The sequence below is a fragment of the Dipodomys ordii genome, unplaced genomic scaffold, assembly GCF_000151885.1.
Source record: "Dipodomys ordii isolate 6190 unplaced genomic scaffold, Dord_2.0 Scaffold123, whole genome shotgun sequence".
Lineage (NCBI taxonomy): Eukaryota > Metazoa > Chordata > Mammalia > Rodentia > Heteromyidae > Dipodomys > Dipodomys ordii.
Window position 1 is genome coordinate 770,836 of NW_012267339.1, and position 26,529 is coordinate 797,364.

Genomic DNA, 26,529 nt, shown 5'->3' on the forward strand with positions numbered 1-26,529 from the left:
AAATGTGGTCAGTTTCATTTTTTATTGTTGCCATGTATAACTGCACTCCCTTACTCTCCTCCCACCATGCCTTTCTACTTGGCACATGTACCACCTATAGTTTCCTTGGGCTGAGCATTTGACTTTAGAATGTGAGGTATGTCTCAGGAAACATGGTGGCAATGTGCAGGATGAAATGTGTGGAACTCATGAAATTCACCATGAAATGCTACTAGATACAGCTAGAGAGCTTTCTATCTAGAGATGTACAACTTAACATTTCTAGTCGTGTTCAGAATAGAACAGCAAACACAAATTACATAAAGTTAAAGTGCCATTCAAAATCATATATCCTAAGTAAACATCGATTGTACATAGTTTGCAAACCTTTAGATGAGGCACATATCTAGGCAATTATTGTCATAAAATTGTTTTTGTCTTCTTTTCTTATTTTCCATGTGAATAACTCTTAAGATATTTAGTTCACTGCATAAAATTAGCTTTCAGCTAAAGAACCAGAAGTAATGAATGTTGTTAGAATCTCAAAATACAATATTAAAGATAAGAGGATAATCAGGAAAATCAGAAGTTAAAACATTTAAATTTTGATTAACACTACATGAAATTGTCTTAAATCTGGTAAATTAGTTTTCAAGAAAATAAGGCACTTTTTATCCTTAGGGTTTATATCCAATAACTGCATCAAACCTAATGTTGATCTTTTGTTTCAAAATTACCAGGAAACGCTCAGGAAGGATCCTGAAAGAAAGATATGTAAAAATGAATAGAAAATTATTATGTTCATTTACAAAATATCTTCTTTTTGAAGATAGCAATAAAGTTAAAATAAAACAAAAAATAAACAAGAAAACAAAAAACCTCAAAACTTTTATAATATTTATAATTAACACATGCTAATGTCAAGTCCATTTTAGACATGATTACAAACTTTTACTCTGAATTTTGACTATAGTCTTCTCTATTAAATTCAGTTTTCTTTTAAAATGAAAAGTAAGGAAGCTTCACTTTCTTAGGGTAGTAGTAACTCAAAGTTTACATTTGTTAGTGTAGTTATTTCCTGAACTCAGAGCCTATGTCTATTGCTTAGCTTTTTTACACAAAGCTGGAGCACTTCAACTTGAACCACACCTCAATTTCTAGCTTTTTTGCTGGTTAGTTGGAGATAACAGTTTCTTAGATTTTTCTGCCCAGGCTAGCTTCAAACCCAGATCCTTAGTTCTCAACCTCCTTGGTAGCTATGATTATAGATGTGAACTATGGGTGCTCAGCGACAAAGGTCATTTGAAATATAGATTACCTAGCTATATTTGTTTTTTAAATGTGCTTCTCCACTTTTTTTTCAAGAGATTAGGTGAAAAATTAGTTGGAATGAGTAGTTGAATGCTAACGGTTTAAAAAAGGAAACTTGCCATTGCAAATAAAAGTGAGAGCTAATTTTATAATTCCGAATGTCATTTAAATGTTCCACTGAAAAACCGAGGAAATAGAACTGCCAACTGAAAATGTAGACCATGCACCTGGGTTTTGAACATAATGTGGAATAAATCAACTGGCCTTTAGGTTTAAATAACTCACAAATAAATGGAATAATTAATGCCTACCTCACAAGTGTTCTTTGTAAGAATACTTTATTCCTTATAGGAATCTATGTATTCATATAAAAGATCTTAAACTGTGATGGACATGTAGCAGGTCCTATCTATTTTCTCAATCTATACTTAAGAATTAAGTATAAATTTAGGATCTGGGTGCTATGGCCCATGTCTGTTATCCTAGCGGTACTCAGGAAGCTAAGATCTGAGGATCACAGTTCAAAGCCAGTCCAGGCAAGAAAGTCCATGAGACTCTTATCTCCAATTAACTATCAAAAAGTCCATGAGACTCTTATCTCCAATTAACTATCAAAAAAGTTGGAAATGGAGCTGTGTCTCAGGTGGTAGAGCACTATCCTTGAGCAAAAAAAAAAAACAAAAACCCAGGGACAGCATCTAGGCTGTGAGTTCAAGCCCCAGGACAGGCAAAAAAGCAAGCAGGAAAAGAAAAAAAAAAGATTTGTCACATTCCAGTGAGAGAAAATCTGCAGAATATGTAAGTCAGTGTCATGACCCACAGAGATTTATCAGACTGCATTAAAATAGGATTTGGTAATGTACACTCACCAATGAGAGTAGTAGTAGTGGTAGTAATAGTGAATGGTGGTGAGATCTTAATTGTACTATCTCAATGACTCCTCTCTCAGCTCATCTTATTTTTTTTCCATTTATCTTTTTTTATTTTATTGTGAAAATACTATACAGAGGGGTTACAATTACATGGGCAAGATAATGAGTATATTTCTTATCAAGCATTGTAGCTTCCTCCTTTGTTTACCCTTCCCATCCTATCCTCCCTGCCCCCCTGTTCCCCCCCAGCCCTCCCCCCCCATCAAAGTTGTAAAGTTCGTTTTCGACATAACGACTTGTGCGTCTCATTGTTGCAATGGGTCCACCTATTTAAACGATTTGTTTTTTCCCTACTCAGCTCATTTTACAGTTGAAGAAGCTGAGCATCAAAGATGTTGTGCAACTCATCTTCATTCACGTTGCAAGAACATCTAACTCCAGAGACCACACTGAGTCTCCATGTTAAAAGGCTAGGGATTTGAACCAGGTGCTGGTGCCTATGCCCGTCATCCTAGTTACTCAGGAGGCTAAGATCTGAGGATCTTCCAGTCCCAATAGAATAGCCCATTAAGATTCTTATCTCTAATTAACTAGCAAAAGACCAGCAAAGGCTGGTAGAGCAACAGCCTTGAGTAAAAAAGCCACACACACACACACACACACACACACACACACACACACACACACACACACACACACACACACACACACAGAGTCTAGGGATTAGAATTCATCTATTCAATTGGCAAACATTTTGATGTGTCCTATACGTCAGCCACTCTTTATAAAACACTGGCCAAGTTCTTTCTCTGGAGGATGATATTCTTCAGAGCTGTCATAGCTAAATGCTTGCTTATGCCATGTGTCATGTAAAATGTTCAAACCTTACAGGTTTTGCCAGGTGCCAGTGGCTCAGGCCTATAATCCTAACAACTTAGAAGGCTGAGATCTGAAGATCAGGGTTCCAGTTTAGTCTGGGCAGAAAAGTCCATGAGACTCTTATCGCCAATAAACTACTAAAAAAAAAAAAAAAGCTGGAAGTGGAGTTGGGCCTCAAGTGGTAGAGAGACAGCCCTGAACACTAAAGCTCAGGGATAGTTCCCAGGCCCTGAGTTCAAGCCCCAGGACCAACAAAAAGTAAAAAAAAAAGCAAGCAAACAAGAAACTTGTCAGGTTTTAACTCTTTTCTCATCAAGGACACCCTGGAGATTCAGATTCATTACCTAAACCTTCCAGTATTCAACTTTGGTTCTTATTACAGGATTGGCAAGCCTGACACATACCATACTTTGGATCTCGTGACTTATTATTATTATTTTTTTGTGATGATAGTTCTGTAAATCTTTGGACTGTTGGTGGCAGATACCTGTTAAAATAGAAACTTCAGAGTTGCAACTCAAATACATTAATATCTGTAGAAATGAAATCCAGGAATCTGTTTTTTTTTTTTTTTTTTTGGTCCAGTCGTGGGGCCTGAACTCTGGGCCTGGACGCTGTCCCTCAGCTCTTCAGCTCAAGGCTAGCGCTCTACCACTTGAGCCACAACGCCACTTCCGGCTTTTTTCTTTTTGCTTATGTGGTGCTGAGGAATCGAACCCAGGGCCTCATGCATGCAAGGCAAGCGCTCTACCACTGAGCCACCTTCCCAGCCCCAGGAATCTGCTTTTCAAATAGATTTCACAAGTGATTCAGATCCCAATTCAGGCAATCTTGAGTCTCAGCGTGGGCAGCAAGAGACTTTTTGTCCTCATCCCTCACTTTCCACTCATTACTGGACCAACTTCAGCAGCACAGTTTTCGCAGTCAAGCCATGGTGAAGTTTTTTTTTAAATTGCTGGGCTTCCAAGTCTTGGCTGTGCATTAGAATCACGTGGAGAGGTCCTAAACCTCTTAAAGCCCGGCCATAGGCCACACCAATTAAATAAGACCCTTGAGAATCAGTCTGAGTGTAAGTATTTTTTTTTAATGTTGTTATTGTAACCAGGGTTTGAACTCTGGGCCTTGCACTTGTACCAAGCTTGGCTTGCTTGTTTGGCTGGTTCTGTATCCCTTGAGCCATGCCTCCAGTCCTGTTTTTTGATGTTATTTTAGAGATTTGAGTCTCCTGGACTGTTCTGTCCAGGCTGGTTTTAAATCTCAATCCTCTGGGCTTTAGTCTCCTGATTAGCAGGGATTATCTGCACCAGGCTACATCTGCATTTTCAAAACCTTTCAGGTAATTGCAATATTCATCAAAGAAGTGTTTCTGAGATTTTATAAAGCATAGTGATGTGGTGATCTTCTGTACATGCAAATTTTTACTAAGATCTGGAGAATCTGTGTTTCTAAGCAACTCCCCAGAGATAGTGATGCTAAAAAAAACCCATGGGCCTCATTGGAAGGAATTAGGCTCAATGATAAGGTCAAATAGCAACTCCTATACTTCAGTGTGGTTTTCTACATAGTGAATGAGTACTTAGAAATGAACTCACTTTCTTACAAATCCACAATGGAAAAACACTTTAAAATGATCACTTATAGGGCTGGGAAGATGGCTCAGCAGTAGAGTGCTTGCCTTGCATGCATGAGGCCCTGGGTTCCATTCCTCAGCACCACAAAGCAGAAAAAGCCGGAAGTGGTGCTGTGGCTGAAGAGCTGCGGGACAGTGCCCAGGCCCAAAGGTCAAGCCCCACAACTGACCAAAAAAAAAAGTCACTTATAATAATTCATTCACAAGACAACAGTTCCAGAAATACGCAAATTTCACTATTGTTGTTTTCCTTACAAAGACTTTAAGAAAACATGAAAATGGTTTACCAATATCATTACCACACACTCTGTGTGTGTGTGTGTGTGTGTGTGTGTGTGTGTGTGTGTGTGTATGCGTACACACATGCATGCATGCAGTACTGGGGTTTGAACTCAGAGCCTGGGTAGTGCTGTCTCTTACAATTTTTTTCACTCAATTTTTTCACTCAAGGCTGGCTTTCTGCCACTTGACCCTCAACTCCACTTCAGGCTTTTTGGTGGTTAATTGGAGATAAGACTCTCGTGAACTTTCCTGCTCTTGCTGACTTCGTACCATGATTCCTAGTAGCTAGGATTACAGATGTGAGACACAGACAATGGGTGAACACATGTATTTAAAACATTCTGGCATGTTAGTTGGAGAGCTCAAGTGGTAATGTGACCCAACTCTGAGGACCTGAGTTCAACTTACAGTGTAATAGCCATTTGCTTTTATGCTAACAAATTTATCCATTACTTACCTTTCCAGTGCCGTTAAAATGAGTATAGAAGATGGAACAAAAATCATTTTCTGCTCAGTCAGGATTCCATTCATGAGCTTGCTGACAACTTCCTCAGGTTCCAGGGTGGGTCCTAAGCTGAAATCAGAGGCAGTCTTTAGAAACAGAAGCCCTCTGAGATTGTGCGGGGGGGGGGGGGGGGGGGGGGACTCACTGCAAGGAAAGGAACCCACTGCAAGACTTGAAGCTTAGCTCATCTGCAGCAGGCAGTCCTTACAGATGCCTAGAGAGAGCAGCACTTAATTATGAGTATCAGCAAGCACAGTCTCTATAACGTTACTCTGTGCTGCTTAGTCTATGTAGGTTGTCGCACTGAAGTTGTACAACAACCTAAAGCACTTGATCTATGATCCTTATTTTACAAATGAGGATTATGGAAGTAATTAGGATTCAGAAATGATTTAGCTAGATTAGGGAAAGTTCATTTTTGAACCTTCATTTGACTTGGGCACAATTACACAAGTTTTATTAGATATACAGTGAAGTATCCAAGTAAATAAAATGTAATCGCTATATGTCTGGCTTTTGGACTTTTATCCTACCTGGAAGCTCCAGATTTATTAGGTCTTGATTTATTGGTCAGCCTCCTGACTTCATTCTATCTGACAACCGCCCTATGTAATCACCCAGGCATATGTACCACTGATTAGTAGGTGGTCCCCAAAGCATGGCTTCTTAAGATCTAGATGTTAAAGCTGGATGCTGGTGGCTCATACTTGCAAGCCTCACTACTCTGGAGGCTGAAATCTGGAGGATCTTTTTTTAAAGCGAGTCCCAGTAGAAAAGTCTTTCAGGTTCCATCTCCAATTAACCAGCAAAAAGGCAAAGTGAGCAAGCAAAAGAGGCCCTGACTTCAAACCTCAGTACTGTTGAAAGAAAGAAAAGAAAGAAAGAAAGAGAGAGATAGAGAAAGAGAGAGAGAGAAAAAAAAGAATAAAGAAGGATAGAAAAAAAAGAAGACACAAACCAGATAGGCAGGTATGGACACCTGGGAAGATGAGCCCAGAAACTGAAAGATGCTGTGCCTTGCTAAGCATTTCAGAGTCTCATTCTGGCTACCAGCCTCCATGATCCCAGACTCCTTGTAATCCATAACATCTGAGTGCATGAATGGTGCAGCACACTCTGTCAGCATGGAGGCCCTGCTACCCTGCCAAGCAAATGCTACTTCAGTGCCTGAATTTTTTACCTTGTACCCAGTCTACCTGATGTTCTGAGTCCCTTTCACAGACCTTCTATTTCCAATCTAATGGCTGGCCAATATAGTTTTATTTATTTATGCAAATAAATTGTCTAAAGGGGTTTCATTGTGACATTTCCTTGCATGCACAAGGTATCCTTGTCAAACTCACCTCCCTCTTTCAATCCTTCTCCTCCATGTGCCCCCACCCCACCTGCCTCACCCTCTACTTTAAACAATTCATTATTTCATTATTCTCCCTTCATACATGTCTACCAAATACTTCACAATATTATTGGCTTAAAAATACCAAAGGGTAAACCAGGTGCTGGTGGCTCACGCTTGTAATCGATCCTAGCTACTCAGGAGGCTGAAATTGGAGGATCCCGGTTCAAAGCCAGCCCCAGCAAGAAGGTCTGTGAGACTCTTCTCTCCAATTAACCACCAGAAAACTAGAAGTGGAGCTGTGGCTCAAAGTGGTAGAGCACCAGTCTTGAACATAAAGCTCGGGGACAGTGCCCAGGTCTTAAGTTCAACCCAATGACTGACAAAAACAAAACAAACCAAAGGTATTCAGAAGAGTAAGAAAACCAAATTTCTTGGTAGAATAAAAATGTACACAAATGCACTAATTAGCAATGTTTTTCCCCTAACCTTCTAATGTCAATGAAATTAAACAAATGTTCCATGGAGTTTGTAGAAACCGTACAGAAACCATTTAATCAATTGGGGGGGGGGGTTGTGGGATGGTGCCTGTGGGAGCCAGGGATACTGGGGGTAGAAGAGCAGGGATTGTTTTCACTTTGGAAGCACAGTCTGCTTCTCTATCTTGTCTCCTGCTTACTTGACCATCTAAGTAGCTGAGTAATTTGGGGGAAATATTCGACTCATTTTGCATTTCTTAGTCTCAAATTGGGATAAGGTGATGGAATGATGGCAACAACAGGATCTCCAGAGGACAGCAATGCCAGTTTGGTTCCATTTGCTGATTTTCATGGTCTCCCAATTTGGCTGGTATTAAGCTACCCTAGTGACATTGCTGAATGATTGCAAGCCAGTGCCCATGGGCAGTGGGTAGGATGGTAACATGGAAGCAAACAGTTACATTATACACCATTTACACCATTGTTGTATAGTATGTGATAAAACTGTTCCCCCCCCCCAATCTACTAACATAAGAATACATGTTTTTCTCAAAAACGCCTGGGTGCCAGTGGCTCACATCTGTCATCCTAGCTACTCAGGAGGCTGAGATCTGGGAATTGCAGTTTGGAATTTTGAGGGTAGTCCAGGCAGGCAAGTTTGTGAGACTCATACCAAATTAACCAGCAAAAAGCAAAAGTGAAGCTGTGGCTCAAATGCTAAATCACAAGCCTTGAGCAGAAAAGGCAAGTGAACATATGAGGCCCTGAGTTCAAGCCTTAATACTTGTACCAAACAAACAAACAAAAATCCTCCCAAGATATCATAGTTCAAATTTAGCCATTTGAAGGTTGCTTTGATTCTCTTCACTCAGAAATCTGGTTCTGTGTTTCTTGGTCTAGAGGTCTGCTATGCTGTTTATGGGCATAACTCTTACCTATGAAAAAGGAATAGGAACATCTCTCTTAAAATACTGTAAAGTTGGGTTGGGAAGGTGGCTCAGTGGTAGAGCGCTTGCCTTGCATGCATGAGGCCCTGGGTTCAATTCCTCAGCACCACGTAAGCAAAAAGAAAAAAAGCCGGAAGTGGCGCTGTGGCTCAAGTGGTAGAGCGCTAGCCTTGAGCTGAAGAGCTGAGGGACAGCGTCCAGACTCAGAGTTCAGGCCCCATGACTGAACCCCCAAAAAAACAAATACTGTAAAGTTGTCTGGGTGCTGGTAAGTCATGCCTGTAATCCTAGCTACTCAGGAGGCTGAGATCTGAGGATCACGGTTCAAAGCCAACTCAGGCAGGAAAGTCTTGAAGACTCATCTCCAATTTACTATCTGAAAACCAGAAGTGGAGCTGTGTCCTAAGTGGCAGGGCACTAGCCTTGAGCAAAAAAAAGCTCAGGGACAGCATCTAGGCCCTGGATTGAATTCCAGAACACATACCCACACCCACACCCACACCCCCACACCCCCACACACACACGTTCAATTAGGATATACATTCTTCCCTCTACTTAAAAGTACCAAATTTATGTATTTGAACCAACTTCATCTTTAGTATGCCCTCTACCATCAGCTTTGCCAGGGCAGGTTTGGATTTCTATGATTAAGCAAGAATTATTAGCTTCTAGTCACACTTTTAGTTTCCTAATTATTTCTTAATTGTACTGGCAAAGTTTTGCCAAAAGATGGCGATCTTACCTTGCAGCCTTGTCCAGGGACTAGGTTAAAACATTCAAACATGTAATATATAATTGAATATAATGTAGTCATTATATCCAATAAACATTATATAAAAAATGAGCTATGTAACTTTTGGGTATGGATGGAGAGCACAAAGGAAGGGGTGACATCGACCAAGAAGCATTGTATTCATAACCTGACATGGAATTGTAACCCCTTTGTACAACTACTTAATAACAACAATTATAACTAATTTTAAAAACAGCCAACTATAACTTTAAAATATGGTGTTTTTAACTACTGAAAGACAGTTTGACTTTAACAACAGAAACAATAACAACAAGAGAGCCTACTACTGCTCAAGTGGCCAAACTCAATATTCCTCATCAATATCAAATGCATTTTACCAAGAACAGCTAAACTGGAAGAAAGAGGGATGAAGTTTGAAAGGGTAGAATGAAGATAAAACACCAAATCTTAACAATACAATAGAACAAGGGGTTAAAAAAAACACAGTTCAAGTCAGTATGTGAATTTAGTAGGATATAAATTTTAAATCAGTGAGAAAAATAATATATTATTGTATTAACTCATTATTTGTGCAAAGCAATTAAACTATGCCATAACCTATTTCTTAAATTAAAATAAATTTGGGTAGAAAGAATAGTTTGATGTAAAAGTGTAATAATAAAATACCTACTAAAGGGAGGCAGTGGCTCAAGCCAGTTATTCTATACTCTGGAGGCTGAGATCAGGAAGATGATGGTTCAAGGCCAGTACTCTAAACCTGAGCCACATCATCATCCCTTCTAGGAGCACAAGATCACATCTCAAGCAATAAAAAGTTGGACACTAGTACACACCTGTCATCCCAAGTACACAGGAAGCATAAATAGGAGGCTCACATTCTAGGCTTACTTGAGCAAAAATGAGACACTACTTGAAAAATAAAAGCCAAGTGGTCATGACTCAAGTGATATTGCACCTCTTTACAAAAGCAGGGTCCTGAGTTTAAACTCCAGTACTGATAAAAAAAGATTACTAAAAGGGCAGGTGATATAGTGCTACTAGAAATAGAATAGATATAGAAATATCTGAGCCACAAATATTTACAACTTGGAAATATTGCATCTGATTCAGTATTGCCTCCTTACAAATCTTCCTGAAGAAAACAATTACCCAAATGTGAAAACAGCATGTACAAAGATGTTCATTACAGCTCTGCTTTACTAAAAAGGAAGAAAATTGAAGAGCTGAAGGTGTGGTTCAGCAGAAGAGCACTTACCTAGCAAATAGGAAGACTTGATTTCAAACTCAATACAACCAAAAAATGAATAAGGTAAAAACACAGAAAGTTGAAACACTAAAATTATCACTTGAGGCACTATTTTTCTAATAACCAATATAGTTTATGATAAAGATCTATATTCAACAACCATGAAAAGATATCCACAATAATATGTATTGTCAATTATTTCTGAATTCACTGATATGAACAGATGATCAGGTGATAATGCTCAGAAAAACCAGCAGTTTACTGTTGCCAGAACCTCATATGTAATATATGCTCATTATTTGGAATTAGATTTTCATTTTTTAATATACATGGATATATACAAGTGTTTCTATCAAAATGTTAAAAAGTAGTTTCCACCAGACTCAGTTTGAAAAGAAATGCATTTAATTTTCCCCCACAATGTTGTAATTTGTTTTTTTAAAGCATGCTTATGGTTATAAAGACATTAAAGCTAGTTCCAAAGAGAAGAAATGTTAAACAGTATTCTCAGAACTGATTCTATATAATCTTTATGTTTTTAGACAAGACAAAAGTTTGGTCTAGAACATATTTTAGAGGAGTTCTCTCTTTTGCATGTGTGTGTGCGTGTGTGCGTGCGTGTGTGCGTGCGTGCGTGTGTGTGTGTGTGTGCAGGTCCTGAGTGTGTGTGTGTGTGTGCAGGTCCTGAGTGTGTGTGTGTGTGTGTGTGTGCAGGTCCTGAGTGTGTGTGTGTGTGTGTGTGTGTGCAGGTCCTGAGGCTCTGAACTCAGGGCCTGGATGTTGTTCCAGAGTGTTTTCACTCAAGGCTACCACTTGAGCCACAGCTCCTTTTTTTTTTTTTTTTTTGGTAGTTGATTAAAGATAAGAGTTTCATGGACTTTCCTGCCCAGGCTGGTTTTGAACATCTTAGCTTCCTGAGTAGCTAGAATGACAGAGGTGAGTCACTGGCACCTGGCTTAGAGGATAATTTCTAAATGACCCAAGCAATACTTTGTCACTCTGTAGTCTGGTTATCTCTCAGAGAGTCCTAGACCCCCCTTCCACTACTCTATTACCTCCACTATACCAATAAACTATCATCTGTGTGGGTGAAGATTTTACCTTTGTCCCCAACACTCCCGGAGACATAAATACATCTTTCAGTCTAAGAACCACTGCTTGGGAAAGAACAAGGATTAGCAAGTGCATCTGTGCCATTCATATTTACATTTGTAGTCACTCTCTCCTTTGTTTCCTCACCTGTTTTCTCATAATCTCATAGAAACTGAAAGCAAGGTAAATGAAAGGCATTGAATGCCAGGTGTTTTGGGCTTTCAAATACTTAGAAAAACCACAGGATGTATCCATAGCTACCCGGATCCTTTTGTCTCCATGCAGTCCCTACTTACCTGGTCCTTGGGTTCTTGATAAAGCCAGTGTTTATGAAATTAGGACAGAGACATGTTGTTTTGATTCCAGGTCTTCCTAATGCAGCCACTTCATCAGTCAAAGCTCTATGAAATCCAACGGCAGCAAACTTGCTTGAGCTGCAACAGAGAATTTACAAACTAACTGTAGCACTCTGACAAGTCTGCTCATTCCACACACATACTTTCTCATTGCTAAGTGTGGGCCCCTGACCAGCAGCAGGGTGGGCATCTCAGGCTAAGTGCACAGCTACTGAATCAGGGGCCACACTGCATTAGATCTTCAGTGTCAATCCAGGCACATTAATAGCTGAAGACACAAGACATGCAAGAGTCACTACATCAGAGTGACTCATCAGAGTCAGAACTGGTGTGATGGATGTGGGGCTAGGAACATGGGCAGTGTTTTCATTGTTGCTCCTTCCATTAAACCCAATGTCATTGTCAGCTGTCCATTATTTATTATAAGATGCACATGCAATTTATTAGAAAATACTCCCAGATAAATCCCTCTTCTTTCTATAAGTTTCAGCTTGTCTTCCTTCAAGACTTTTTCTAAGCCCTACTCTAAATTATTTCCTAATGATATTGTGCTCTGTTAAAATCTAATGCTCATGACTCAGTTTGGCTGTTTGGACACTTGTAATTGCCATACTTAAAAACTGATTATTTGAGTTGACAAAATATATTAGCCAGGTAATTTTGTTCCTTTGTTTAAGAAAAAATACTGATAACCAGCTGCTGGTAGTTTGTGACTAATCCTAGCTATTCAAGAGACTGATATCTGTATATAATGGTTCAAAGCTGGCCCAGTCAGGAAAGTCTGTGAGACTTTTATCTTTAATACCAAAAAAAAAAAAAGGGGGGGGGGGCTGGGAAGGTGACTCAGTGGTAGAGCACTTGCCTTGCATGCATGAGGCTCTGGGTTTGATTCCTCAGCACCGCATAAGCAAAAAGAAAAAAAGCCGGAAGTGGTGCTGTGGCTCAAGTGGTGGAGTGCTAGCCTTGAGCTGAAGAGCTGAGGGACAGCGCCCAGGCCCAGAGTTCAGGCCCCACGACCGGACCGCCTCCCCCCCCCCAAAAAAAAAAGCAAAAAAAAAGGCCGAAAGAACAGAAAAACAAAATTAAAAAAAATGGAGCTGTAATTTAAGTGATAGAGTGCTAGCCTTGAGTTGCAAAAGCTCAAGAACAGCACCCAGGACCTGCGTTCAAGCCCAGTGACTGCGTATGCACACACATGCACACACAAACATACACAAGATACTGGTGAAAAATATACTTGGTAAGCAGCAAGTTTTCTTGTTAGAGTAGAATCTTTCATTTTGCACATTCATCATTAAATGTGTTGTGTTCCAATTCCCAAGGGAAACTGAACTTATTTTTCCATGATAACTGATCAGAATTGTACTAGATTTTATTGCTGTTGGGATTCAAGGCTGAGGGATGGATTGTACAGAAAAAAATAATTCTATGTTTCCCTCATTTCATTGTAACCAAAAGGTGCTGCAACATTTATGACCAGTGTCACAGAAGCAAAGTATTCTGGAGAGGTGGGACCACACTGTTTTGTTTGAACACGGGGAATGGGAATGAAACATAAAACCAACAGGCATCTTCCTGTTACTCAACACCTGCACAATTTCAGATTCTGTGCCAAATGCATTACACTATATGATATGAACCTTATGACAATTAATAGCCCATTGCATGGATGAGGAAAATGAACTCTAGAAGAGTTGACTAACTTGCCTAAGATTATAGAAACAGCGATTGAATTAATCTTCACAATATCATCATTCATAATAATCCTATGCTGGAAATAACACAAACAGCATAGAAAAATAGCTGAGTGCTGGTGGTTCACACCTGTAATCATAGCTACTCAGTTGGTCTGAGGATTATGGTTCAAAGCCAGCTTGGGCAGGGAAGTCTGTGAGATTCTTATCTCCAATTAGCCACCAGAAAATTGGAAGTATCACTATGGCTCAAAGTGGTAGAGTACTAGCCTTGAGCATAAAGAGCTCAGGGACAGTACTCAGGCCCTGAGTTCAAGCCCCATGGTGGACAAAAAAAAAAAAAAAGGAAAACAATAGGTTATTGTTGAGACACACAAAACCAGACTCCACTGTAATGAAAATGATCAAACAATAGTTCACAATTACATCATGGATAAACCTCACAAATGCAGTGTAGTCCATGTATAGAAAAATAGAAAACAGGCACATTGATTTGTGGTGTCACAAGTCAAGATTGTGGTTACCTTTGAAAAGGAAGGGGGAGATGAGTGGTAGACACCGTCCCCAATCTAGGATCTGGTAATGTTTATTTATTTTTTTTACCTGCCTGGCAGTAAAACAAATGCATCTACTTGGTATACCCAAGATTTCTTCTTTTCAGGCCATGTGTACTGTACTTTGAAAGACAATGTTTACACTTAAAGAGCTGTGTCTCCTAAACTGCCCAGCTGTAATAGCATCTGATAAACAATGCTGACTGCTGGTGGAAGTCGTTGGCATGTTTCTTCCAAGTCCTATCATTGATCAGATGTTTAGTAAGAACCAGAGCCAAATGAAGAAGAAGATAACTGTCAGGCTAGGATCACAGATGGCCAAGAGAACTGTGGTCTCCAGAAGGGAGTTCTGGGAGTACTGGAAACCACAAATTTGTTGCTAAGTTTGAAGCGTACAAACCCCTGGGGTAGTTATATCCTTTCCTGCTATATCAAATGACAACTTGGTGTAGATTTTCAAAGCCTTTCCTCTTCTCAAGCTATTTTACTGCCACCTGCAGTAAAATATAATTCAAGATGTAATTCAAGTCTAAAAATGACCAGAATGAGAGAACAATTGTGTAGTGTACAATCTCTACAACTGTGTGTGTCATCCCTACTCTGACAGTACTTAATGAGAACCATATTTCTGCCCAAAGCTCCATCACTAACAGTGTATGTGTGTGTGTGTGTGTGTGTGTGTGTGTGTTAGTTACACAAAGTAGTCTCTCTTTGTTATTATTAAGGAACACTCATTGGCACAGAATCAATTCAGAGCCCCAAGAACTACTGTTTAACATGAAAAAGGAGGAGGGCCTGCTGGGCCCACTGGTGGCTCACACCTGTAATCCTAGCTATTCAGAAGGCTGAGATCTGAGGATGGTGGTTTGAAGCCAGCCCAGGCAGGAAAGTCTGTGAGACTCTTATCTCTAACAACAGAAAGCCAGAAGTGGAGCGTGATTCAGGTGGTAGAATGCAAGCCTTGAGCAAAAAAGCTAAAGGACAACAGTGCCCAGGCTCTGTGTTCAAGCTCCAGTTCCACCCTTCCTTCTCATCTTGCCACAAAAAGGAGGGGAAAGCAGGCAATGCCCCCCATCTTGCTGGATGCAAATCCTCCATTTACCTCAGAGCCTAGTAACAAGATTAGGGGTGGCAGGAAAGTGGAATGTGGTGGAGTAGCCCTGCAGGTAGCATACCTGAAACTACCTTTCATCAGGAAGCAAAGTAAAGGAAGTATAGCCACATTAGCTCTACACTGTTTGAGCTAATCCCCTCACTTAAGCTGGCTCTGTGCAATGTGATACAATGGTTCTGTTCTAGGATTGGCTCACCACTTTGTCATCTTCTTTTAAATTTGAAATTTCAATCTAAGTCTATAGTTATTGTTAAAAACATTAGAAAACAAATCTATAATCTGAAGGAAAAATAAAGAAAACACAGATGAATACAAAGAACAAAATAAAAATCAAATAAAAAAATCAGTTGTTGGAGGGCAATGAACTTTAAAAAACAAGAAGTGGTTATTCTTATGAATGGCAACTGAAGTTTTTGTTTTGTTTCCAGTTCCCAGTGTCTTGTGCATGAGTGATCTGTGGCTGAGCTGTATCACTAGCCTATATGAATAACTTCTTGGATTGGGGATGTGATTCAATTAATAAAGTGCCTGCCTACCAAGTACAAGACCCTGAGTTCAAACCTCAGTATTGGGGGTGGAGGGAGGGAGGAAAGAGTCATTTCTTTATTATGGTTAGAAAATTGGTATATATCATTGTAAACTTTTATATAAACAAAATATATATACATACATCACATATATTAACAAATTACCCTTCTCATGCCTATTTCTCTCTCTCTCTCTCTCTCTCTCTATATATATATATATATACATATCCATAGCTACAAATATATAGGTGTGGTTTTAGAATTTAAGTACTTCTAAATGAGAAAAGTGGAAAAAATAAACTATAACATTTCATACATAAGTACATGTTTGCATAATTACAATTTGACATTTTAAATGTTATTACTTGCATAAATCGAAACAGCCAAGAATAGTTAGGGGTGTGTGCAATCAACAAGGAACAACCTAACTAACTACAGTGGCCTCAGGAATCAATTCTTTTTTCCCTTCTTTCCCTTATCCTTCTCTCTTTCTCCCTCTCTCCTTCCCTCTCTCCTCTCTTCCTCCCTCTCTCCATTTCTTCCTTCTTTCCTCAGTACTGGTAATTGAACTTTAAGCCTTGGGCTTGCTAGATAGGTACTCTACCACTTAAGCCAGGCCCAAAATCCTTTTGGTGTTTTATTCAGATAGAGTCTTGGGGCTTTTCCCAAGCTGGTCTTGAACCTTTATCTTCTGGTCTCCACTTTCTAACAATATGAGCTTATAGGCAAGCACCACTTTAGCCAGCCACAAATCTGATCCTTACAGTACAGTGTAGCACACAATTACCATGAACTAAATACATGTTATGGCAAATTCTCCACTTACTATAACAATAGGGTTTCCAAAAATGGAAAGCCATTACATTTTTTAAAGTAAAAAACAATTTAATTATTTGGATGCTTTCTTTGTTTAGAATCCCAGATAAATATTCTCACTCATTTTCCCTCTTTTTCATTGTGTTTTCTTTCTGGAAAAATTTTACTTGGATAGTTATATCCCAAGTAATTAATTAATATTGATCATGTAAATGATTAATATAAATTTTTTAGCGATACAAAAATACCAGCCTTGTTTTATAATTCCTTGCTGTTGAAAAGGATAAGAAATGAGTTAAGATGTTTGTCTGCAATTGCATAAATTCCCACAGCCACCTCTAGAACAATATTCTTTCTTTCTTTCTTTCCTTCCTTCCTTCCTTCCTTCCTTCTTTCTTTCTTTCTTTCTTTCTTTTTGGTGCTAGTACTAGGGCTTAGACTCAGGGTCTGGATATGGTCCTTTAGCTTTTATGATCAAAGCTAGCACTCTACCACTTAAGTTTTATGTCTTGTGTTTTGGTAGTTAATTGGAGATTAGAATGTCAAGGACTTTACTGCCTTAGGTGGCTTCAAACCTTGATCTTCAGAACTCAGCCTCCCAAGTAGCTATGATTACAGGTGTGAGCCACTGGCTTCTAGCAATAATGTTGCTTTAAAAGAGATTTGGTGCAGCGCCTTGCATATCAGTGATTTAGGCTATTGACCCGATAAAGATAGTCTCATTTAGACAGAGTAAGAAATCCCACATGAGTTAAGCATAGGAACCAATACCAGTAAGTGTGGAACTCACATACCAATAAGCCAGCAGGAAGGGAACGGTGGTGTGGCCTGCTGCTGATGCCACGGTGACAATATGGCCATAGTTATTCTTCATCATCACTGGGAGAAATGCCTTAGTAGTCTAGAAATAGTTTTCATTGAAAGAGAAAAACAAATCTTTTTATGATCCACAGGACCCCTGGGAATATTTTATCACACAAGTACATTCAAAAACTTTGCTTTTGGTCTGAATGAAAAAAATCTAAATTGCCAAGTGTGTTCTCATAAGGCAATTAGGTAGGATGCTCACATTCGAAACACAAATGATGAAACACAATGATGTCTTCTACCAACTTCATGTGTTAAATAAGGAGATCAAACTAGAGTCACGGGAGAATTTATACTTAATGTGAAATTATTTAAAAAAACAGTTTGCTCATAGTATCATACTATGAAAGTGAAGGGCAATCTCATAATTCATGGACTAAACATTGACCCCCTATGCAGAAGCAAATACAGCATGTCTTTCTTTTTTGTAATTTTTTTTTATTTTATATTTTGTTAGTCATGGGGCTTGAACTCTGGGACTGGGCCCTGTCCCTGCGCTCTTCAGCTTAAGGCTAGTGCTCTAACACTGGAGCCATAATGCCACTTCCAGGTCTTTTATTTTAACAAACATAAAAGTACAAAGATAAAGACAAGTGTGGTAAGTGTCTACATGTAATCCCAGCATTTAGGCTGAAGCAGGAGAGTGTGAGTTCGTGAGTTCAAGGCTGGCCTATGCTGTATAGTTCAAGGCCAGCTTGAGCTACATAGTAGGACCCTGTCTCAATTCTTCTTCACTCCCCAGACAATACAATTTTAGGACGAATAATAGTAAGTTAGTTTATTATTATTCACTTCATTATTAGTATTATTAAATTTGGGGAGCAAGACAATTGGTAGAATTTGGTCGTAGCATGAAAAAAAAATAATTCCTTGTAGAATGTTTTCCCTGGAAATTTTAGGACTGATTTAATACTTTCATATATGTGCTGAAAGTACCTTTTAAACTTAATCTTTGGGGTTTTCAAAGTGTTTTTGTTTTTTTGGGCTTTTTTGGTCATGGGACTTGAACTCTGTGTGTGGGCACTGATCCTGAGCTCTTCAGCTCAAGACAAGCACTCTACCATTTGAGCCACAGCGCCACTTCCAGTTTCCTGGTGGTTTATTGGAGATCAGAGTCTCACGGACTTTCCTGCCCTGCTGGCTTTGAAGCACAATCCTCAGATCTCAGTCTCCTGCATAGCTAGGATTACAGGTGGGAGCCACCAGCACCCTGCTTAAAGTGTTTTTGTGGAAGGAATCATGCTTACCCAGAAATGTGCAAGAACATTGACTTCAAAGGTCTTTTCAATCTGAGGGTCTTGTGTGGCAAACAAATCCGATGTGTAGACTACACCAGCATTGTTTACCAAAATACTAACATCTCCAACATCTGCCTTCACCTTTAAAATAAAACCAGAAAACTACATTCACAAAGAGGCAGGCACGTAGGTTTGCATGTAATGACCCTTAAATGCATATATATTTTTCTACTAGATGTAGTAGGAAAAGTAGTTTTGTCTTTGTGTTGACATGAAGAAAAAAGCACACTCTTTTAATTTTAAGTACTTACTGTCCAAAGCAACTCTGCCAGCCAGTATACCAGTTAGACATTTTCTTTTTTCTTTTTTTTGGGGGGGCGGGTCCGGTTGTGGGGCCTGAACTCTGGGCCTGGGCGCTATCCCTCAGCTCTTCAACTCAAGGCTAGTGCTCTACCACTTGAGCCACAGCACCACTTCCAGCTTTTTTTCTTTTTGCTTATGTGGTGCTAGGGAATTGAACCCAGGGCTTCATACATGCAAGGCAAGCGCTCTACCACTGACCCAACTTCCCAGCCCCCAGTTAGACATTTTCTTTTGAAACTTAGTTATGACAAAGTTGATGTTTCTCTATTGATTATAGCTCAAAAGACCTCTGCCTAAGCAGCATTTATTTTTGAAGCACTATTTAAAAAGGCAAGTCTAGAAGAGTCCAATTTATGGGCAATTTCAGGGACTACTCTGGAGAACTGACTATACTGGAGGTTGGCCACACATTTTATATGTATACATATATATGTATATATATATACACACATATATGTATACATGTATATATATATACATGTATACATACATATATATATATATAAATGATTATAGGTACTGTCCCTGAGATTTTCACTCAAGGATAATGTTCTACCACTTTCAGCCACTTCCAGTTTTCTGGGGGTTAATTGGAGATAAGAGTCTCACAGAATTTCCTTTCTGGGCTGGCTTTGAATGGTGATCTTTGGATCTCAGCCTCCTGAGTAGCTAGGATTACAGGCCACCGGTGTCCAGCTTTTATATTTATATCTTCATAATCACTTTGTCTTACTGCTCGCCAGTCATTTTCCTACATTCCTAATGAAGGGAGGGGTAGTTTGGGGTGTCTTAGGCCAGCCTTGAGTTCTTGCTCTATCACTATTGAAACAAAACTATTGAGCCTTTCAAAACTTCAATTACTCCTTTTAAAATAGAGGTTAAGGGGCTGGGAAGGTGGCTCAGTGGTAGAGTGCTTGCCTTGCATGCATGAGGCCCTGCATTCGATTCCTCAGTACCACATAAGCAGAAAAAGCTGGAAGTGATGCTTGGCTCAAGTGGTAGAGCACTAGCCTTGAGCTGAAGAGCTGAGGGACAGTGCCCAGGCCCAGAGTTCAGGCTCCATGACTGACAAAAAAAATAATGAAATAAAATAGAGTAACATAACTTGCTTGTGAGTTATTGTGGGAACAAATGGAATGATATAAAGGAACTATCTCTATGCCTTATAAATTGCTATGACTATTATTATTGTGTATCATATTATTATTTGTTATTATGTTATACTGAGGATTAAACTAGAGTCTTGCACTTGCTAGGACAGTGCTCTACCACTTGAGCTACACCTTCAACCCTGTATTATTATACACTTCATTCCTATGTATGAAGTACATGTTTGAAGTTTTTTTTTTTGTGGTACTGGATTTGAACTTAAAGCCTCATGCTTGTCTGGTTTTCTTGCTCATACCTGGTACTACACCACTCTAACCTTACACTTTTGCTGTTTATTTTTTGGGAGATGGAGTCTAGTAAACTTTTTTTAACTGGGGCTGACCTTAAATTGAGATCCTCTGCATCTCAGTCTTCTGAGTAGCTTGGATTTACAGGCATGAATTACCCATTTCACCTTCAAGGCTCATCTTTGGTTACTTAATATAGGAACTTATGTATGAGATAAATAAAATCTTAAAGTATTTGTATATTTTCCTAATATATGTGTGTGGTATAGATTTGTTTTTATAACTACTTATTTTGTTATTAATCAAAAGGAAGAACATTCAAGAAATTATGTGGTCACATGGGAGAACTTTTTATTTTGTGTGCCAGTACTAGGACTTGAACCAATAAGGTTCAGCTTGCTCTTAGCTTTTTCACTCAAGGTGTGTCCTCTATCACTTGAGCCACAGCTCCACTTCTGCCTTTTTTCTGGTTCAGTGGAGATAAGAGTATAAGGATTTTTCTGCCATGTTGGCTTTAAACCTCGATCCTCAGATCTCAGCTTCCTGAGTAGGTAGGATTACAGGCATGAGCCATGGGTACCTAGACTGGGAGGGCTTATATATGCTGATAGGCTAAATTTCAAAGGCTACTACAACTATCATAGGAAAAATGCTTTCAACTGAAAAAGAATAAGCAAGAGAACAGAGCCTTCTGCCTAAAACAATAGAAGGCATTCTTTGAACTGTGAAGAATATTTGCACTGTTCAGGACACTCATAGAAACTTGATGCTTAAGCTGTCCTTTTTACTTTTTCTATCTTTCTTTCGTCCGTTCATTCGTTTGTTCTTTCATTCATTCATTCTTTCTTTCTTTCCTTTTGTCAGTCATGGGGTTTGAATTCAGGGCTTGGGTACTGTCCCTGAGCTCTTTCACTTCAGGCTAGTACTCTACTACTTTGAGCCATAGCTCCACTTACAATTTTCTGGTGGTTAATTGGAGATAAGAGTCTCATGGACTTTCCTTCCCTGGCTAGTTTCAAATTGCAATCCTCAGATCTCAGCCTCCTGAGTAGCTAGGATGACAAGCATGAGCCACCAGCACTCAGCTTGTACTTTTTTATTTTTAATGTTACAACGTAGTCATACACTTTCTGATATATATTCTGCTCTAAGTAAATCCTAACTACTAGTAGAAGTGTCATTATCTAAAACACTGCTGCTGGATGCTGCAAATGTAAGAACTTACAACACAGGTACTCAACTGTTTGGTAAACATATAAATTCCTGAGTCCTGTCTCATGCCGACTGTGAGTAGAGCTCAAGGGTATATATTTAAAAAAGCTTCCTGGAAAGATCTGGAATATACCATGATCTGCAAATCTTAGTTCTAAATCTGGGTCTACTACTAGCCAGCTACTGGGAGAAAAAAAAAATCACAATATTTGCCAATTACTTTATATCATGAACAGACTTGATCTTCAAAATACTTCCTAGTGCTAACAGATGTGATTCTAGATGAATGCAAAAATTCTTACCTTCTTTGCAGAGCTGTAAATCTCTTCCCGGTTACTGCAGTCTACTACGTACGAATAAGCCTGGGCCCCAAGTTTCCTGCACTGGGCAGCAGTTTCCTCAATGCCATGCTAGAAAAAGCAACAGAAGGCAAGAGACCAACAGATGACCTATTGCAATTGGGAAGGTTATAATCCCCAGGCAAAAGGTGAAGTTTTAAAACTGAACTCATTGCACCTGATAAAGAGCTCGTTATCTGGTCCTTAATGTTTTCCAATCACTTCTAGCAAGTTCTGTTCCTACCAACCTGGCACCACCATATGACCTCTTACTGGGATTACCACAATAGTGTCTTAACCTCTTTGTTGTTCCTTCCAACTGTCCTTAACACTTTGTTCTTCAGCTGGAGGCTGCAGGATCCTTCTCAATAGAAAATGAGGCAAACCCTCCATTGCTTTCCCAAGAGGAGATACCAGGTTCAAACAATAGGTACATCTCTAGACCAGCACTGTCCCAGAGAAATGTAATGTGAACTACATATCTAATTTAAATGTTAAAAAATGATATTTGTATTATCTGTAAGTTGTTGTACAAAGGAGTTACCAGTTAACAAATCAATTCATAAGTACAGTGCATCTTGAGAGATGTCCCTCCTTTCATCATTCTTCCCTGTCAACTCCTCCCCTAATTTAACCTTTCCTTATATAAAAATAACTGTATATGCATAAAAATGTATATATAGAGCTGGTACTAGGGCTTGAACTCATGGCCTGGGCATTGTCCCATAGCTCTTTTGCTAAAGGCTAGAACTTTATACACAAACCACAGCTCCACTTTTAGCTTTATGCTAGTTAGTTGGGAATAAGAAATCTCACAGATATTCTTGCCTGGCCTGGCCTGGCTTTGAACTGTGATTTGAGCTCAGATCTTTTCCTGCTAAGCAAGGATTACAGGTATGAGCCACTGTTGCCTGGCTAGAAAAATAAGATTTAACAGTATATTTTCTCTGAATTACCTGAACAATTTGTCTCTTAGGTGCCTTCACCTATTTTATCATGAGATGACTTGTGGATATTTGTACTAATTCCTGGGTATTTGTTCTAAAAACATATGAATGCCAAACATGTCATAGTTAACAAGAAATGGTTCAGACATGGGGAATTGAAAGCATTATTTCCAAATTGATTGTACCACATAAATTCAGACAAATAAAGCACAACATATTATGTCAAACTCTTCTAATGGTTTTCTGCTTTGCTTTTTATTATTCCAACAGGCCCTAATTTGGGGGTATGTGTACCACAGGTAACACTGAACTAAGTTGACATTATGATGATTGATTCAAGTGTGGGAAGTCAAGAAAAGGCTGAATGCTATTACCCACAGCTCATGAAGCAGAGTGAATCAGGGTCAGGCTGAACTTTGCATCACAAAATAGGCAGCAAAATCTGAACAGATTCATGGCCAACAGTTTCTACATAACAATGGGCAATGTCTACAATCCTGCGTATTTGATGAACTATTCAACTGATCCTTTTATTTACCCTGTATGTTAAAAATCATTGTCATTTTAGCAAATTAAACATGATATTCTACATTCTTTTTTCACGCTAACTTGTCAAAAACAAGTGGGCTACAGACATCATACCTTAGCTCAGATTTGCCATATTGCCACAAGTGACCAGTGGCTACTCCCTGGCTCTGTATTTGACAGCTGTTTATTTCTCGCTGTTCCCTCACCTTGTGCCAGGTATTGCATTTGCTGGGCACTCTCCACAGACAGAGCATAGGACTCCCTGTGTTCTCAGCATCTGATGATGACTCAACAGTCCCTATCTTTTTTTATTGTAGTGCAGAGGATAGAACCCAGAGCCTTGCTTGGTGGGCAAATGTTCACCAATGAGCTACATCTCAAGCCTCTAATGTCTCTATCTTGTTTATTTTATCTTTTTTAATGAGGCCTTCTCTAGACACTTGTATGAAATAGTAAACCCAGCCCTCCCCACCACATACAACCCTATCTCCTTTCAAGTATTATTTATTTTTCTTTTATACTTAACAGCATCCAATAATTATATTATTATGCAGTAAGACTTATTCACTGTCTTTGGCCCATGCAGCAGCTGTTTTTTTTTTTTCTTTCCTTCTGTATCCACATTGTGTGGTAGAAAGTAAATGCTTGATAAGAATTTGTTGGATACATGAACATCATTTTAGATCAGAGAAATTTTGTGCTAATCAACTCTAGGCACTGATGGGGAACCATGAACTTGCTTCCTCTTTGTCAAAGAAGAACAATAACTAGCAAACTAGTGTGTTTACTATATGCCTCACAAGGCTAAATCATCTCATGCATTTTCTCCTATCATTTTCCTGATTTTTGAAGGGACAGTTATATTGCCCATTGTTTCTGAAAACTAAAGTTCTAAGAATCTGACTAAGTCTCTAAGCTAAGAAATGACTAGGATTCTCGGGGCTGGGAAGGTGGCTCAGTGGTAGAGCGCTTGCCTTGCATGCCAGAGGCCCTGGGTTCGATTCCTCAGCACCACATAAGAAAAAAATCGGAAGTGGCGCTGTGGCTCAAGTGGTAGAGCGCTAGCCTTGAGCTGAAGAGATTAGGGACAGCGCCCAGGCCCAAAGTTCAGGCCCTACCACCGGACCAAAAAAAAAAAAAAAAAAAGCCAAAAAAAAAAAAAGAAAAGAAATGACTAAGATTCTAAGCATTTATGTCTGGCCAAACCACCAGGCAGACCACAGCCCGAGGCCTATAAGCCTTCTTGTTATCTTTCACTGCCCTATTTGTTACTTATAAACTATTTTCCCAGGGATTTGTGGTGCAAACCTGTAATCCTAGCTACTTGGGAGGCTGAGGTCTGAGGATGGCTGTTGGAAGCCAGCCAGGGCAGTAAAGTCCAGGAAACTCTTATCTCCATTAAACTACTCAGAAAAAGTCAGAAGTGGAGCTGTGGCTCAAGTGGTAGAGCCCTAGCTTTGAGCAAAAGCTCAGGAAGAGAAGCAGGCCTGGAGTTCAAGCCTAGGACTAGAACCAAAAATAACAAAAACAATAACATATTTTTTGTGCTGGATTTAGGGCCCCTTCTATTTTCTATGTGATCTTAATGTCTAGACTGTTAATAATTAGTACTTGCTGCTTATAATCTTCATTAACTATCCCTTGGGCTATACTTATTTAACCTCAGGTACTTAAATTCTTGTTTACAGAATTAGACGTTGGCTAGTATGCAATCAACAGTGTTTCAACAGTGCCTCCCAGAAACCTTTGTTCATCTGTCAAAGGTCAAACAAAATGTTCTGTTTTAGGGCTTTCTTTTTCCCTAAGCCCACACTTTTGCTTGTCCTGGGGAAAAACTGCATTGAAAATTATTTCTTCCTTCCTTTCTTCCTTCCTTCCTTTCTTTCTGTCTTTCTTTCTTTCTCTCTCTCTCTTTCTTCCTTTTTTCCTTTCTTCCTTCCTTTCTCTTTCTTTCTTTTTTCCTTCCTTCCTGCCTTTCTAAAAAATATTTTCACTAAAAGGTGATTTCCAAAAATTTCTCTTGGCAGTCATCACAGCAGAATAATATTGTTTTCTGTTGTGTGTAATCTTTTAAACCATTTAATTCACTTGCTGCAAATAGGACACAGTAGGTGACTATTTTTTCCACATGATCTAGATAGACGGAGTAAAATCAGGATGGGGAAAGATGAAAAATGATTTTCAAGGCAAAAGTTCTGGATGAATGTACAAATGTTACATGGTGACCGGCAGAAGCGGAGAATGGGGTCTCCTCTCCGTCTATTCATCATGTGATCCTAAACAGAGTAATTAATTCATCTTTCTCTGCCTGGAATGGCAAAAGTAACTGTCTTATGCCTTCTTTAAGACAACACGGTAAAGGATGGCTGATGATAAAATGTAGCCATATAGCCATAAGTTTAAACGTACCAGAAAGCAAAGCATGGAAAGTGCTATTACCTTATTGATATCCCAGAGAATCAGTTTGGCCTTAAGTTTGGCAAATTCGTAGGCAGTCAGTCTTCCAATTCCATGTCCAGCTCCAGTGATGAGCACGATTTCTCCGGTGACTGATTTTTTCTTCTTTGGGAGAAAAAGCTTGATGAGTGACTCCAAGCTGCAGATGATGAGTAAGGGCAGAAGGAGGAGGGAGTTCAGGAAGACTTTCATTCTTTCGGCGGCTGGGAGCCTCAGCTCCGTTTTCCTTCTTTACCGACCCTCGCAGTTGCTTCTGAGGGTGGGTTGAACGAACAGCGGTTCAAGGAAAAGATCCGCTCAACCCCTAGGAGAAAAAAAAAACAACTCTGAAACCTTTCCTTCCGCTGGGCCGGGCTTTGTTAGGGTTTCTTCAATTGGCTGCGGCTGCAGTGCAGAGCAACCGACCGCTCGCTGGCTCAGAGAGCGGGGAGGGACAAAAGTCCATAGCCCAGCCGGACTCGCACTGCGGGTGGGGCCTGGGTGGCTTTGCACCTACTTCCTTCTTCTCTCCACAGCTGGCCTGGCAGGGTTCCTTGACCCTTTGTTTTCCCCTGTTAGCGCAATCGCGCTCTCTGGATTGAATGCCTGCAGCCCTGAGCTGGCTTTGGAAGTTGAAGGTTGTCTATCACTGGCGAAAGGATGAAAATGAAGAATCAAATCTGAAAATACTCAGGAAAAAGCCAACAGTTCTGCTGCTAAGATTTCACCCTGCATCCCACTTGAGTTGGAATGAAGCACCATTTCTGGAGGACGGAGGAAATTGTGTCTTTCTAAGTCATAATCAAATTTTACATAAAAATCTTATCGTA

The 26,529-nt window shown here is 39.5% G+C and overlaps 1 protein-coding gene across 1 annotated transcript; it reads right to left on the minus strand.

Annotated features, from left to right (window-relative positions):
• On the minus strand, window positions 1-26,062 carry Hsd17b11 (hydroxysteroid (17-beta) dehydrogenase 11). The gene is made up of 7 exons (XM_013029844.1): window positions 25,703-26,062; window positions 21,753-21,860; window positions 18,488-18,619; window positions 17,168-17,274; window positions 11,609-11,746; window positions 5,411-5,527; window positions 1-738 (listed from the first exon to the last, which is right to left on the minus strand). The coding sequence occupies exons 1-7, from the start codon at window positions 25,910-25,912 to the stop codon at window positions 657-659; spliced, it is 894 nt and encodes a 297-aa protein (XP_012885298.1). The 5' UTR covers window positions 25,913-26,062; the 3' UTR covers window positions 1-656.
• Window positions 26,063-26,529: the final 467 nt, after the last annotated feature.

What these genes read in the sequence shown, in the direction of transcription:
- Hsd17b11 (XM_013029844.1), bottom strand. Translation starts at nt 25,912, where the DNA reads ATGAAAGTCTTCCTGAACTCCCTCCTCCTTCTGCCCTTACTCATCATC. An exon ending in TTCTCTGGGATATCAATAAG is followed by an intron (nt 21,861 to 25,702) that starts GTAATAGCACTT and finishes TGCTTTTTCTAG; the next exon opens with CATGGCATTGAGGAAACTGC. An exon ending in ATCAAGAACCCAAGGACCAG is followed by an intron (nt 5,528 to 11,608) that starts GTAAGTAGGGAC and finishes CTCTGATTTCAG; the next exon opens with CTTAGGACCCACCCTGGAAC.